Below are 14,878 nucleotides of genomic sequence, written 5' to 3'. Positions count from 1 at the left end.
TATAGATGGTACAAGATGGTAAAAAGTCCCCATAGGTAGGCAATCAACTCTTATCAGGACATAATCTTAGTAGTAGAATTGAAATGTTTTTTTAAAAAAGAAGAAAAATCAATATAAAAAGAAAAAGTTCAAAGGAAAAAAAGCAAAAAATCTGCATTCCTGGAAAGGTGGCTTAAGTAAAGAGCCAAATGGAGTGATTTGGGGGACCTCAGCATAGATTGGTATTAGCTGGGAACAGCAGGCAGGGAGCAGCTTTGGGAGACCGAGCTGCTCTCATCTGTGGGTGTTTCAGAGAACCGCAGGGTCTGTCCCAACCAAAGACCTCTTTTCCATAGAAAGGCCAAATGATTTTGGTTCCCTGAGCTCGCCTTAGGCCCCTCTCCTCCTCAGGACACTCACATGACCAGCTTGGTAGCAGGACAGGATTTCTGTTGTTTGGTTTAGCTTAAAGGGCTTTTCCAAGTACTAGTGCTCATTTCTATCTCAGCAGGATGCGACCAAGTGTTAACTCTGTGCCCTGAGAAATATGTACAGGCTTCAGTTTGATTCCAAGGTCACTCTCCTACTCCGCGCTGGCACTGAGGGTGGCTGAGTCCATGGCATCTATAGACATGAATAATGATACCAGCAAGATAGGCACGCGTCTGGTCTGGGATATGAAAATGATTACCAAAAAAAAATCAGACCCCTACTGTGACGAGAAGGATATAAAAAAAGTTGCAAAGGAATTCATCAGAAGAACAACAACGGGGCAAAGCTCAGTAGTAACCACCAATATGAATGGATGGAGCCAGATGGAGCCTTATTGGTTCCCTCACAAAACCTTCTCGCAGTGTCTGCTAGTCCATGCAAAACTCCATGGGGTGGGGTAGATTTGCATGAAGGGGCCGTTGTTAGCTCTGGGATTTAAGAGTGACTTGAAGTATCCCAGCCAGAGCTCTATTTCTTCAGAAGCCAAGCTGCTTCCTCACCATGGCCTGGACTCCCCTCTTCTTCCTTCTGCTCACGTATTTTACAGGTAGAGAAAGAGTTCCTTTTCTCTGTCACAATTTTAAAGGCTTTTGTCACTGATTCTGTGTTTGTTTCATGTCATAGATTCCTTCATCTAGCCTCTGTCGACTGTGAGAGTAACACAAAGGCTTCTATTTATTTCCAGGGTCACTCTCCCAGTTCACCCTGACTCAGCCACCCTCAGAGTCCGTGTCCCTGGGAAACACAGTTAAACTCTCCTGCACCATCAGCAGTGGAAAAACATTGGGAGGTGTTGCCTGGTACCAGCAAAAAAATGGGAACAGCCCAAGATACTTGTTGATGTTCAATACGGACTCTGACAAGCACCAGGGCTCCGGGGTCCCCAGTCGCTTCTCTGGTTCCAAAGACACCTCGAATAAAATTGGCTACTTAACCATCACCAACGCCCAGGCAGAGGATGAGGCTGATTATTATTGCACTGCCTGGACTAGTGAGCTGCACAGTGACACAGTTAGTTGCAGACCTGAATAAAACCTTTTCCTTTCCTCAGCTTGTGCCCTGCATGAGTTCAGGCTGTGTTTATGCACTGTGACCATCCGCTTCCTGTCTCCACTACTGGTGGCTACTAGGGTTTGTTAGCCCTTTGACATGTAAAGCCATATTTTAGTTGTAACTCATGGGAAGTTTTGCCATCCTGTCCTCTCAGACTGGTACTGCTCCTGTATATGGTCTTACTCGGGTAATTGGGGCATATGAGAATTCAGAAGAAAGCATTCCAAAACCCAGTTCTTAAATATGTGCATTGAGTGACTTTGTTCATGGTAAATATGGGCAAAATTCTTAAATTAAATTAGGTCCTAGATTCTAAGACCAAACAAGAAGGTGTTAGAGCTGAGATCTGAGTCATTTCACTTAGAAACAAAGCCCAGTTTAGAAAAAGAGTAGCTCTAGGCCATAAGAAGATCTCCACGAGAGGCAGGTTGCTTTACAAAGTGACAGAGGTTCTGAGACCTGCTGATTATGGAACAATTTTCTTCCTCTGCTGACCATGTCTGAGATGCAGGGAATTCCCAAGCCCAAGACATCACCAAATGTAAAACGTGCTCTGAGAAAGTGAGCATTAAATACACTTCACTATGCAGCCTGAGTTATAACTCCCCAACTGCCCTGGGTAAAAGGTAGGCATGTGCTGAATCTCTCCTGAAACATAGAAAGCTGCAGGGTAAAATAGGTTGGCACAGTCCTGGGGTTTTATTGGAAGTCTCTGGGTAGCTGTTGTTTCCTTTCAAGCCCCAGCTGCTGCAATCCTGTGCTTCCCAAGGATCTCACCTTACATTAAACAGTAGTCTCAATTACCCCATATTTGTGGAGAAGAGCTGGCTCTCCTAAAGGCTCACAATGCAAATTAAATGGTCATTATATATTTTTAAAACCTTATTTTGTTAAAGCCAAAGGTATGACTTAGAAGGCTTGGGATGGGCGATATTAGTGTTGTTTGGGGCTTCAGATACACTGAATATTTCCAATTGTCTCACCTGAAGAGCAGTGTTGTGCGGATCTGGCTTGTGGGCGGCAGGGGGCAATGTGTACCCTTTTAGCCCAAATATAAATTGCTTGTAATGGAATAAAGCGCTCAATACAATTTTTCCTGTCACCTGCGTGTGCAACCGGCTGTGGTGTCTGAACAGCTGCATCCTTCCAGATGTCTTGTGCTGGCACACTGTGTGGGGCCTGGCTTATATGGGGGCTGGAGGAACCCCACGTGCCTTGATGTAGGCTGTAGGTTAATGAGCCACCTCTGAGTGCATTCATTTACTTAGGTACCCATTGGCATATCTCACACTCCATTGTTAATACCAAAGTTTCCTATTGAATGTGAAAGTCTTTATATAAATGAGCAGAGGGAGCCCCTCCTATGCCAAGTGTGATCAGTCCAAAGGTTTGATATGAATGAAGAGGCGGGTTTTTCAAAGGCTTCATTTCTCCCTGTGGAAGGCAAATGGGTCTCTTCCCTTTCATAGGGGCTGGACCTGAGAGGAAAAGAACAGAAATGGAGATCCTGTCTGAGGGAGCAAAAGCCAATTTCCCTGAAGAAATGGCAGCACGTGCCCTGTCTGGACCAGAAGGAGTGACACCAAAGGAGGGGGAGAGCCTCTCTCACGGGTGCTCACCTGTTACTTTTTTCAGAAGACCGCAGCCAGTGAGGAAGGGGCATTCACGTGAAAGGGATGTTCGCAGCTCTGGGCGTTTAAGAGACCAGTTTGCCTTGGAAAGCCAAGATGGTCTGGATTTCCCATCGTGGCCTGGGTCCTTCTCGTCCTTGTTCAACTCGCATAGACCTGAGATTTTGTGACTAAATTGTTGGGAAAATTGTAGGTGAGAAGTATTATCCTGACTCACCATGTTGATGAATATATTTAGCCTGCGGCGACCCAAGAGTCTGCACTGGGACTGTCACTCTGTCCTGCAGCCGGAGCACCGCAGCATCCCCACCAGCTACTATCCTGGTACCTGGATCTCCCTGCCAGCAGCTTACATACACCTCTGACAGCAGGCCCTCCAGGACCCCCACCCAGTTCATGGGCTTCATATCTGGTCAGGACATGGCTTTAACCATCACTGGGGTCCAAGCCAAGGAGGAGGAAAACTACTACTGTGCTGTGTGATTTATTGGTAATGAGATGTCCCGTAATGATGCAGCCAGCTGGGGAAGGGAGGAAAAAACTTCTCTCCCGCCCCCTTCCAAGCCTAGGCTGACATGCCTGCACAGCTTGGCTCCTGCCCGGATAAATGAATCGCTGTCTGTTACTCATTAGCAATTTCAGCCCCCTGCACTGTGCTCCTACTTCTCCTCCTCCATCTCTCTGGGAGAGGTCACCAGGTCTATGTCTATAAGTAACACAGCACATGTGGCCCAGTGGCACTGCCCAGTCACCCTGGGGACCAGTCCCAGCTGGTGGTGCAGGAGGTGCCTGTCAGTACCAGTGATAAACTGCTGAGTGCCAGGGTAGACCTCTGCTGTGACCAAGGCGGGGGGTGTCTTGACTGAGGCAGGAGGGTTGGTTCCTAGGCTGAAAAGCAGCTCCCTGTCCTCTCAGGAGGCCATAGCCCTACCTTCTGCAGTGTTTTCCATGCATCCACAGCACCTGCACAGCTTAGCACAGCCTACATCTCGGAACTTGTTCACTTCATCCCCTCTTTCATTTACCCAAGGCACTTTTCTCAGATCCCACATCATTCTTTTCCTGTTCTTGCACCTGCACTGCCCTCATGCATGGACTTGCATGGAAACACTCCCAGGCTAGGGGCAGACTTTACACACAAACCAGTTTAAGTGATCAGAAAAAGGGTTAAACCTGAAACAGAACCGATGTTCAGTTCACATAAACCAGTTTGAGAATGGCTGAAACTGGTTTGAGATAGACCTGGTTGAATGTAGTATCAGACTTAACTGATTTAGCTCAAACTGGTTTATGCAAAGTCTGTCCCAGACCTTTTGCTAGTTTTATCATAAGGCAGACTCCCTCAGCATCCTGGCATGGCCTTGGGCTGGGAAGGACTCTCTGCTCCACAGCAGAGATGTCTCCTTCCTCTGCTCTCCAGCCAGGGTGTGGCCAGACGCTGGCCTGCCATGGCCTCTGTGGCAAATTTCTCCCTCCGTCCCCTCTCTCCCTCCCTGTGCTGGCAAACCCTGGGGACTGCAGCTGCAGTTTGCCAGCCCCAGCCATACCTCAATGGCTTGCCTGCAAACAGGCAGGGATGGAGTTAATGACTCCCGCTGTCCCCTCTGCTTTGGCTGCAGTCTGTGTGGCTTGCACAGCTGTCCCAGAGCAGGAGAGAGAAGCTCCAGGTCTGTGTGCAGATCCAAGCCCGGCTGCAGCTCTGAGCCCAGAGCTAAGATTTGCAGGACCAGACTGAGAGGTGGAAAGTGTTGGCAAAGACCTGGCATTCATCAGCGATCACACAAGCTGGAGATTTAGTTACCAGAAGCTGCATCAAAGAATGCAGAGAGCTTCATTTACATTATAACGCAGAACATGTAAACAAAGCCTTTCCCAATGCCTGTCTGTAAGGAGACACTCTGCCCTCAGGAATAGTAAGACTAACTCTTGTCTTTCTGGTTTACATTTCAAGTTAGACCGAGTTGTGTATGCTGTGTTTTACTGGGCTCTATCTTAGCTTAGGCAAAGATTTTTGGTAGTTTCCTGCTATATGCTTTGCAAATTGCTGTGTTCAATACCTTGCTTCAGAGAAAGGACTTTTTCCCCATCCCCTGTGTGCTAGCCTGGCTGTTGCCTGGCCACGCTCTCTCCACTCCAGCAGGGAGGGGTGAGAGCCTTGAAGGGCATCTCTTCCTTCCCCTTTGGCAGTGGCTGGCAGGCAGGCACTAGCACTCCCCGGCATCTGGTTGAGCCACTGCAGGCATGTGCCTGCATTTCCTGGTTTAACAGAGCATGTCTGTCAAGCTATTAACCAGTTTAAGCTGCACAGCTTAGACTAACCTCCAAAGAGTGAATCAATTCAGGCTTGGGCTTTTTGAATGTCTGTCCCTAGCCCCAAGGGTTAGGAACCTGCCTCTTCCCTCCACCCTTGTTCCCCCAGTACTTGGATCCCTATTTTCTGTGTTTGTGATGAGCTGTACAATGTGCAGTTGAATGAGTAGCAGGGCTGGCAGCATTTCTATCCCTAAACCAAAGAAGGACAGACAAATCCTCCCATGCTGTGCTGTGACTGAACGCATGGAGCTCCCATCCCTCGCAGTAACTCTGTGCCTGCACAGTGTTGGCACTACCCAGTTGGCAGAGCTGTGGCAAGAGACATCCCTGGGTGACAGGTTGTGGCTAAAATTTGCAGAGAAGGTGTGCCCTTGAAGCACCCTTCAAGGGAGACATTATCTGTGTTTGTGACCCATTTGGTTGCAAGAGCCTTGTCACTGTGTGCCCTGTATATATGAATAAGTTTTGAGCTGAGCGGAGGGAGCCACATCTCTGGGGTGGTTTTATACTCATGGCCAGCTGCAGCCAATAACCAGGGGCAGATTTGCATGGAAGGGTCCTTTTAGACCCACAGGTGCTTGAGAATCGCAGGGTCCCAACCAGAGACCTGTTTGTCTGAGGACGCAGAGCTGGTTTGCATTCCCAGGATGGCCTGGGCCCCGCTCCTCCTTGTGCTGCTCACACACTGCTCAGGTGCTGTGGAGGGTTAGGTTTTCCCTGAGGCTATTGGCCTACAAAGATTCTTCCGTGTACAGGCCCTAATCTCATGCGTTTCCGTGGGTATCCCAGGCTGTTTCAGTCTGGAGTAAGTTCTGCATTTACCTTTCTGCTTTTCCTTCTTATTCCAGGTTCCCTTGCCCAGTACGTGCTGACTCAGCCGCCTTCAGTGTCTGTGTCTCCAGGACAAACCGCTCAGCTCACCTGCTCCGGGGACAATGTTGCTAGCAAGAATGTGTATTGGTATCAGCATAAAGTCAGCAGCTCCCCTCTACTTGTGATGTACAATAGTAGGAGCAGACCCTCCGGCATCCCTGACCGATTCTCTGGTGTCAGCTCTGGGAACACGGCCGTATTGACTATCATCGGTGTCCAAGCCCAGGACGAGGCGGTTTATTACTGTGAGGTGTGGGTTACTGCCAGCAGCTCACATCACAGTGATACAGTCCGATGGGGAAGTACAACATAAACGTTGCAGTCTCAGAGGGAATGGGCACATGGTTTTCTCAGTGAGGGCTCCTCTCAAGTCATAGAAGGGAAATATTGGGGGGAGGTCATTTTCAGTCAGCTCAGAAATATTTCCTGTTAACTGAGGATGATCAGTTGTGTCTGCGCTCCCTCAGAGTGACTTCTCTATTAGGGCTGTGTGAAGCTTCGGGGGCTGATTCAGTTTGGAGGAGATTCAGACTGATTTGGTGGCCAAATCTCCGTATCCAAATCAAATCAGGGGACCAATTAAAAGGTCTGAATCCATCAAAGCTTTCCTAATCAATTCGGAAAAGATTTGGAGAGCTTCAGCGATTTGGGCAGTCCCCACCGCTGCAGCAGGGAGCTGGACCCAGACTCCCAGCTGGTTAGTAGGGGGCTGGAGGAGGGGGAAAGGAACAATGGGGGACCCCTGCCAGGCGCCAGGCCCCCACCCTCTGCAAGTGTCCCACGACTCCCACCCGCTGTCCCAGCACCCCCATGGCTGCCCCTGCCCGCCCCAGCTCCCAGCCCTTTAAAAAAAAGCCATTGCCGGGCTGGGAGAGGTGGTGGGGAATGGGGCCTGTGTGATTTGGAGATCTGGCTGATTCGGCAGCAGCCAAATCTCCAAATCAGATTCAGCCAAATCGATTAGGGACGGTGATTTGAAGCACCAAACTGAATCACTGTCCCCCAAATCGTCTAAATCCAAATCTGAAGCAAATACTAGCCGCTTCACACAGGCCTATTCTCTATACAGACCATGTAAAAGAGGTGTGATAGAAGTACTAGAGGTAATGCCAAGAGAGGTAGTAGAAATGTGATATTCGCATCATTTTATGCTCCATCCATGTCCATCCATGTGACACTGGCAAACTGTGTCCCTTCCTGCAGCCTGGGTCTGTGCTCTTGACCCAGCCCCGGGGATGCTCTCAATGAGCCGAGAAAGACAACAGACCAGGGGCAGGAATCATCATGTCACCTCACCCCCCAGAACAAGGAACCTGTCTGCTTTTTCCCTGGAGATGCTGGGAATCCCAAGGACTCCTCTGAGCTTGGCAAAGCACCAAACCTCCTTCCTATGGCAGGGGTGCCCGCAGCACCAACCCTCCTCCCTATGCCAGCTGTGCCAGCATCCACAATAACTTCCAGGGCCTACTCAGTAGTGAAACCAGGGTTCAGGACAGCATCTCGGGGTCTGCTTCCCATATTCCAGAAAAATCATTCAGTCCTCCATTTGTATTGTAATGCCTTAGGGAGCCTCTGGATTTGTACCTTGCTACAGGCTCCAGTGTGTAGAAATCCTCAGTCCACATCTTTCCTGGTGAGGGGCAGGACAAAGGTTCACCTTTCATTGATAAAAAATAATCTTTGACTTGATAAGAAATAACTTGCCTTTGACTTCACTCCCTTCATTTGGAGCTCTCCAAGCACCTTGAGCTCTGATGTCACATTCCAGTTGTCCTGATTTACATCATGATCCCAATAAAACAACTTGTCCCCATTGCCCACTCAGGGTCAGCTACAGCCCCCTGAGTCAGGGTCCCCTCCCCTTGCAAGGACGCTGGCTCTTACCCCAGAGGAGGACAGGGCAGCCCATCTCACCCCACTCATGGCTGACCTCATACCATGATTAACCCTTTAGTTAGTTGTAGGCAAACAATGTAATGGGCCCCGGGATGGTTGATACCCCTGTCCCCACCCCAGTGCTGCCACCCCAGGCAGTTGGGTTTGAAGCCACGACTAGGAAGCAGCCACCACAGCAGGGAGGCCGGCGGAGGGGAAAGGAAGGGAGGGGAGGTGGATGGTGCCATTTGCACAACCACTGCAGAGGGAAGGACCACCCTGCCCCTCCGCTGCAGCTCAGGGCCCTGGGCATGTGCCTAGTTTGCCCATATGTTAATCCAGCCCTGGAAACAGGGCAGTAGGTTCAAGCCAGGGCTCGGAGGTTCCTAACCCTAAAAATATAAATAACATTTAACCTCTCTTGGGAACAGGATCGAGAGGATTAACTGACTTGTCAGGATGTCATGATCTCCAGGATTAGGGCCTTGGTTCTCCTTGGAAAGAAAGCAATAGGCAGTTCTTTTATAATATATTATCTGCGGGCATTCACATGGAGAGGGGCTCATTTCGCTTATTTCTCCACAAGCCATAAATTCAGGTGCCTTAAACCAGTGTCAGAGAGAGGTGTTGGGACCAGACTGTCCTCTGTTTCCTGGCCCCTCTCCTGGCAGAGAGTGAGGTGCCAGCAGCAGCCGGTGACCAGAGGCAGATTTGCATGAAGGGGCCAATCTCAACTCTGGGGGTTTAAGAGAGGGTCCCAGCTGGAGATTCATTTGCCCTGGGGAAGATGAGCTGTCCTGGATTTCCACTATGGCCTGGGCCTTGCTCCTGCTTGTGCTGCTCACATCATGCTCAGGTGACTGGGAGGTTTTGTAAACCAGGATTTCTAAACTAGGAAAACAGGAAAGACAGGGATACAGTGTGAGGAATGGCTGAGCTCATTGGTTATGGAAGTGGGCTCAGAGGGGAGAAGAAAGGAAATGAAGTGCCCTGACAGCTGGCATTGCTGGCTGTGTGGAGCTGAGGGGCAACTCATAGGTGACAGTGTCAAATATGGCCAGACCAGATCCAGGCAAGATCTGAATGGGGGAAAGGTCTGCTATTCAGATGGCAGAAGAGATAGGGATCTGTCTCATGTGCAGGGTTGGGGAGGAAGGATGCCCTGAATGTGAGGCTGGAGGACTGGGCACTTTAGCATGGGAGAAAATAAGAGTGCTCAGGAGGGGAAGACTTTTGACCCCAGTTTTGGAATAGTTGGACTGGAAGGGGCTCCCTGGGCCATCGAGTCCTGTCACCTGCCTTCAGACCCAAGGAATCCAACTTCTCATTTCTGCCATGTGTATAAATCACTGCCAACCAGTTCACTGGACTCTCCCTCTAGTCCTGAACTGTTAGGCCAGGGGATTCCTACTGGACACTGAGGAAGGAAAGGACAACTTCCAGGGACCATCAGGAACATACATTAGCCTTCAGTATAGTGCTGGTGCAGGTCTGTTCAGTATGAACAAATGATCCTTTTTCAGCATAGAAGTACAATGCCCAGTGTCATTCAGTGACCCTGCAAGGTGTCCTGGGTTCTGGGATGATTTTTACTTTCCTCTCCAAAATGAAATGACAACTTGTTCTTTTATGCTGGGTTGGAAACATGAGTCCCCCACAAAGAAAGCCTACTGACCTCCTCACTTGAATGGATTGCAACGTGGCAAATGTACATTAGCTTCAGTGATGTTGCTCCTGAAGGGGACTAGGATCTGCGAGAAGAGAACTGGGTCCAAGTTCCTCCTGTTGTCTGTGTTCTCGTACTTGGTGAGATGCCCACAGCAGCCAGGGAGGAGAAAGCATATGTGAGTTTCTTGTCTTTTTTTTTTTTTGCAAAAATATTTATTTATATATATATATATATATAATGTGTGTGTGTGTGTATACAAATCGATAATGAAGTCCTCCAGCTGCTGAATGCAGTGCATGCCATGCTGACCCTTGCATTGGGGTGCCAGTGCAGGTTAGCAACTTCAAAACACTCTTTATACGGGGAAATTTTTCAGATGCTGCAGTCATTTAACCAAGAGGAAGCGGTGGATCTTGAGAGTAACAAGGTTCTGTGGATAAACCAACAGAGCAATGATTGCAAGGTCTGGGCACAAACACGCTCCTCTGACTGGTGGGGAGGCATCATACTCTCATTTTGGGATGATCAGCAGTGGCTGGAGATGTTCAGAATGAGCAGGGAGACATTCTTCCACATAGTTGCTCTTTTGTAGCCACACATTGAGCAAGAGGAAACTGTCATGCGGCAGCCTATTGTACCAGAAAAGAGGGTAACCATGGCCATCACAAAACTGGCCACCCCAACCAGCCTCCAATTCACTGGGAATTAGTTTGGCATAGCTGTCTGCATGGCCGGGGTGGCAATACATGAGGTATGCCAGTGACTGTACAAAGTAGCAGCGAACAACTTCATCTGCCTCAATAACCCCAGGGAAGTTTTTGAAGGCTTCAAGGCAGTGAAGTTCCCTAACTGTGTGGGTGCATTAGACAACACACACATCCTGGTCCTCTCCCCATTACAGAAGAGCCGGTCATTCATCAACAGAAAGGGATTTCACTTGGTGATCCTCCAAGCTGTAGTGGATCACCGGGGTGATTTATTACCATTTATACAGGCTGGGCAGGCAGCTCTCATGATGAGTGTCTTTCGAAACTCCTTGTTGCCTGGCTTGATGGAGAAAGGATAATATGCACCTGGACTTCCCGATTTAGTGATCTGAAGTGTTTTTGTGCCCCTGTTTATTATAGCAGACACGGCTGACATCCTCCTGCCCTGGCTCATGAAGCCATATGGTGGACAAGTGACTGACCGGCAAAAGCACACTTTCAACGATTACCTGAGCAAATGCTGTACGAGTGTTGAATGTGCCTTCGGCCACCTGAAAGCCTGGTGGAAGTCACTGAACTACAGGCTCGAGGTTGAGCCAGAAAACATCTCTGCATTCATAGTGGCAGCCTGGATGCTCCACAATATTGGTGAGACTGGGGTGAGATTTTCAGCAATTCCTGGACTGAGAAATTCAAGGAAGTGAGGGAGACAGCGGCCAAAAGCAGATGTGTCCAGGTACAGCATGGTGGTCCCTTAGAGCAGCAAGCAAAGAGTGGTTAGGTAGCTATTGTGAGGAACTGCCTGGCTGCACACAGTCTGGATGCTGCCGATGGAGAGTGTGCCCTGCAGGCCATGGTAAAACTTTCTGAAGTGAGCAGTTAGGGTTGAGTGATTCATGAAATGAAACAAAAATTTTCAGTCCAGTAACTCTATCTGATCAGTACATTGCCTTTAGTGGGACTGGGGAGTGGGGAGCGATCTGCAGTGATGGTGGGTGGGGAGCTCGGTGAGCTGGAGATGGCTGAATTCATTGTTTTGGGCCTGAAGGGAGAACAGGCCATTAGACTGCTCCTGAGCCTGTCCCCTTTGGGCATCTGGCCAGGCGGGACCACCTGGGCAGGTGGCCACTGGGTGGTTGGCTTCCCACAGTTTTTGGAAACATGAACTGCCTGGACTGTGGCAGGGCAGGGAGTGGGTTGAGATGACTGCCACTCAAGCAGGGGAAGGAGGAGCTGTTCTGTGCAGACCCCAGGGCTTTGCGTCATTGTGATGGGGGAAAGTAACTGCAATACCACCGTTTCTGACTGACTCAGTTAAGGAGGATCTCACAATTTAAACCCAGACATGCAACCTAGTGAAATGCTCTGTCTCAGGTGAAAAAGGCCCCTGTCACAGGGTTGCTAGTGCTTGAAGCAAGGCAGGGTTCACTCTCCTGGGAGAGAGCAGGTGCTGCCCATCTGGCCCTGAGGAGGAGGCTGGGGCAGCAGTTGAGAGAGGATGAAGAGGGCACTGGAAGGGCTACACCTCTGAATGTCTCTGGGAGCAGGAAGTGGGAGCATCCCGCTGGGGCTGGGCAGGGTGAGCAGCAGCAGGCTATGGCTTTACCTGAGCTGTGAGCTGGAGCTGGCAAAGGCAGAAGGGAGGAGAGGCAGCAGTGGGACTGGATAGTTGATCTGCCCTTGCTGGATTGTCAGAGCTGGATGCCTGGGGCCAGGAGAGCAGCAAAGGGTTTATCTGCTGGCTTCTCTGGAGTTCAAGAGGGCTGAGAGGCAGGGGGTGAGTGAAGGGGCTTGTGTCCTTGGGCTGGGGAGCCAGAGATGAAGAGGATTGTGAAAGATTGCTGCTAGGTGGGGGACCGAGGAGCTCTGCTTGGAGCAGGGGAAGATAGTGAACAGGGCAAAAATACAGAGCAGGGAATTGTCCCTTGTACAACTTCAAAGGCTAAATGCAGCCCTCCTCTGGGCCTAGTAACGTCCTCCTGTTTTTTCTCCGTTTCTAAGAATTCCAGAAGGGGACGTTACCCAAGAAGCAAACAGGAATAGCGCATGTGACTTGCATGACATTTTGGCATAATTAATGAGTCAAGGATTTACAGATAACTGCTAACACCTGCATTAAAAAGAAAAGGAAATCACATTAATGCCAGTCTTCACTCCCTTTTAAAAGTCCTCTGAGAGTCTCTAAGATGGATGTGAAGCTTGAGGAATAAATACCAAGTAAACACCAGGAACCTGATTCTCCCCTCAAACAAACCAGGGAAAAACCGGTGACACTGCCAAAGCAAAAGGACATACATGAGGTCTGTTCTAGTCTGGAGACTTTAGCTAGAAAAGAAAAAAATCCCAAACATTAGAAACACCTTGCATGAGAGAGGCAGGTGCTGCAGTTGTGCTGGGATGCACCTGAGGGCGCTTTCTAATAGGTGTTGCTCTTGCCAGGAGAATGAAAAGGTTTATATGTATATAAACCAGGGATGACCTAATCAGTGACCTAATATGTATATAAACCTTTTCATTCTCCTCCCAAGAGATGGACATATATATAAATTTTAAATATACATATTTACCCTTCTTTAAAAAAAAAAGGGGGGGGGGGGGGGGCAGGAGATGAGAGCAGGTATAAGAAGGGGAAATTGTCTGCAATCCAGGAAAGGTTGTTTTAGTAAACAGCCCTGAGGTGCTTGGGATGCATCTGTGTTTGCCAGTAACGGCAGCCAGCAAACGGCTTTGCAAGGGCTGTTCTCAGCTGTGGGTGTTTGAGAGGAAGTTGCAGGGTCCTTGCCAGAAACCTGTTTCCCTAGGGAGGTTTCACTGACTTGGGACCCCCACCCTGGCCTTGGGGTTTCTCCTCATGGGGCTCACATGGCTGGCTTTGGTACTGCTGGTGTCTAGATCGGTTCCAGTGTCATTCAAAGAACTTTTGCTCATTCCTGATCATCCCAATTCCTGTCCCAGCAGGATGTGACCATGTGTTACCCCCCCGCCCTGAAGTGAATACAAAGGTTTCTGTTTATTTCCAGGGTCACTTTCCTTCTTTCCACGGAGATGGGAGGTAGGACCATATCTCCAGGGGCACAGTTAAAATGTTCTGCAGAGCGGACAACAAATACACCTTAGGCTGTAGCAGTGGTTTGCCCTGTAATGTAACCTTCCTCTAATAACTAGAAGTAACAGTCCAAATGTAGGGAGAACCTGAAGCTGTGCTTAAATAGGGCTGCCCCAGACATGATGGAGCTGAAGCAAGTGTTGCCTCTTGAATATCAGCTCAGTACTAAAGGAAAAGCCCAGTACAGTTGTGATCTCCAATTTCTCACACACAAAATAGGTCTATTCTTAACATTTATCCTTTGAGGAAGGAGCTAACCTAAGTTTTCAGCAAGTTGAAGTGGGGCAGTGCTTGGCTCGGTTGCATAAGCAGCAGGGGGCTGACAGATGTGGCCGGCTGAGGAGGAAAGCACTGGGAAGGGACCTCGGGAATCCCTCTGGCAGAGAGGTTGTTGCAGAGCTCTGGCCCTGAGAGAGACTTGTCAATCAGGGAGGAAAAAATTATGATTTTAAGGTCGCTCCCACCTCTGTCCAGGTTTGGCAAACACCAAAAATAGCTGATGTTCTTGGTATTTCCAGGATCTTCTCTGAAAGGGGCACTTTTGTTATCCCTCCTCAAAGATCACCTGGACCCATATGTGATTGTTTTGTAAGAAACTGAAGTGACTGTAAAAAGTGGCCATAGAGGTCACCTATCCATCTCAGAGTAGCAGGTGACTCCTGTGCCTGAAGTATCTTTAAAAAAATATTCTTATCCAAAGAGGGAGGGGTTATCACATGCATTTGGGATACAAATGTCCTAAATACATTTCCAGAAAGGCTAGGTAAGGAGAAAGGAAAGCAAGTAACAGGAGTGCATTTTGTAAACTTCTAGTATGGTATATATGCTATCTTTCATTTGATGCTCTATGTATTACTTTATAGGCAGCACATGCAGCTTAAAATATTTATTCAGAGACTTAGAGGAGAACAGACTTTTTATGATGAATGAGTAAAATCTAAAAATAAATACCACCACATTATAGGAATCATCCTAAAAAGTAATAGTGGAGTATTTGTCCAAGGTCAATTAGAAATATTTAGGATTATCTGTAATACACTCATCAGCATGTTCCATGTGTCAATATTGGGACCATAACTTTTCTGTTTAAAAGAGGAAACAGAAGCTTGGTCTGAAACAGAATTAAAACATATGAAAGAAGAAAAGACTGACCAGTCCCCTGCTTTGTATGTAAAAGGGT

At 48.6% G+C, this 14,878-nt stretch overlaps 1 gene segment (V, D, J or C); it reads left to right on the top strand.

The window, feature by feature from the left end:
- Window positions 1-951: 951 nt before the first annotated feature.
- Window positions 952-1,503, top strand: LOC112548761. The segment is given in 2 exon segments: window positions 952-1,018; window positions 1,157-1,503. Coding segments are annotated over 2 exon segments (393 nt in total).
- The last annotated feature ends 13,375 nt before the right edge of the window (window positions 1,504-14,878 follow it).

The sequence above is a fragment of the Alligator sinensis genome, unplaced genomic scaffold (assembly GCF_000455745.1).
Source record: "Alligator sinensis unplaced genomic scaffold, ASM45574v1 scaffold1533_1, whole genome shotgun sequence".
NCBI lineage: Eukaryota > Metazoa > Chordata > Crocodylia > Alligatoridae > Alligator > Alligator sinensis.
Note: the sequence above shows the minus strand (reverse complement) of the source record. Positions and strands in the feature narration are given on the sequence as shown.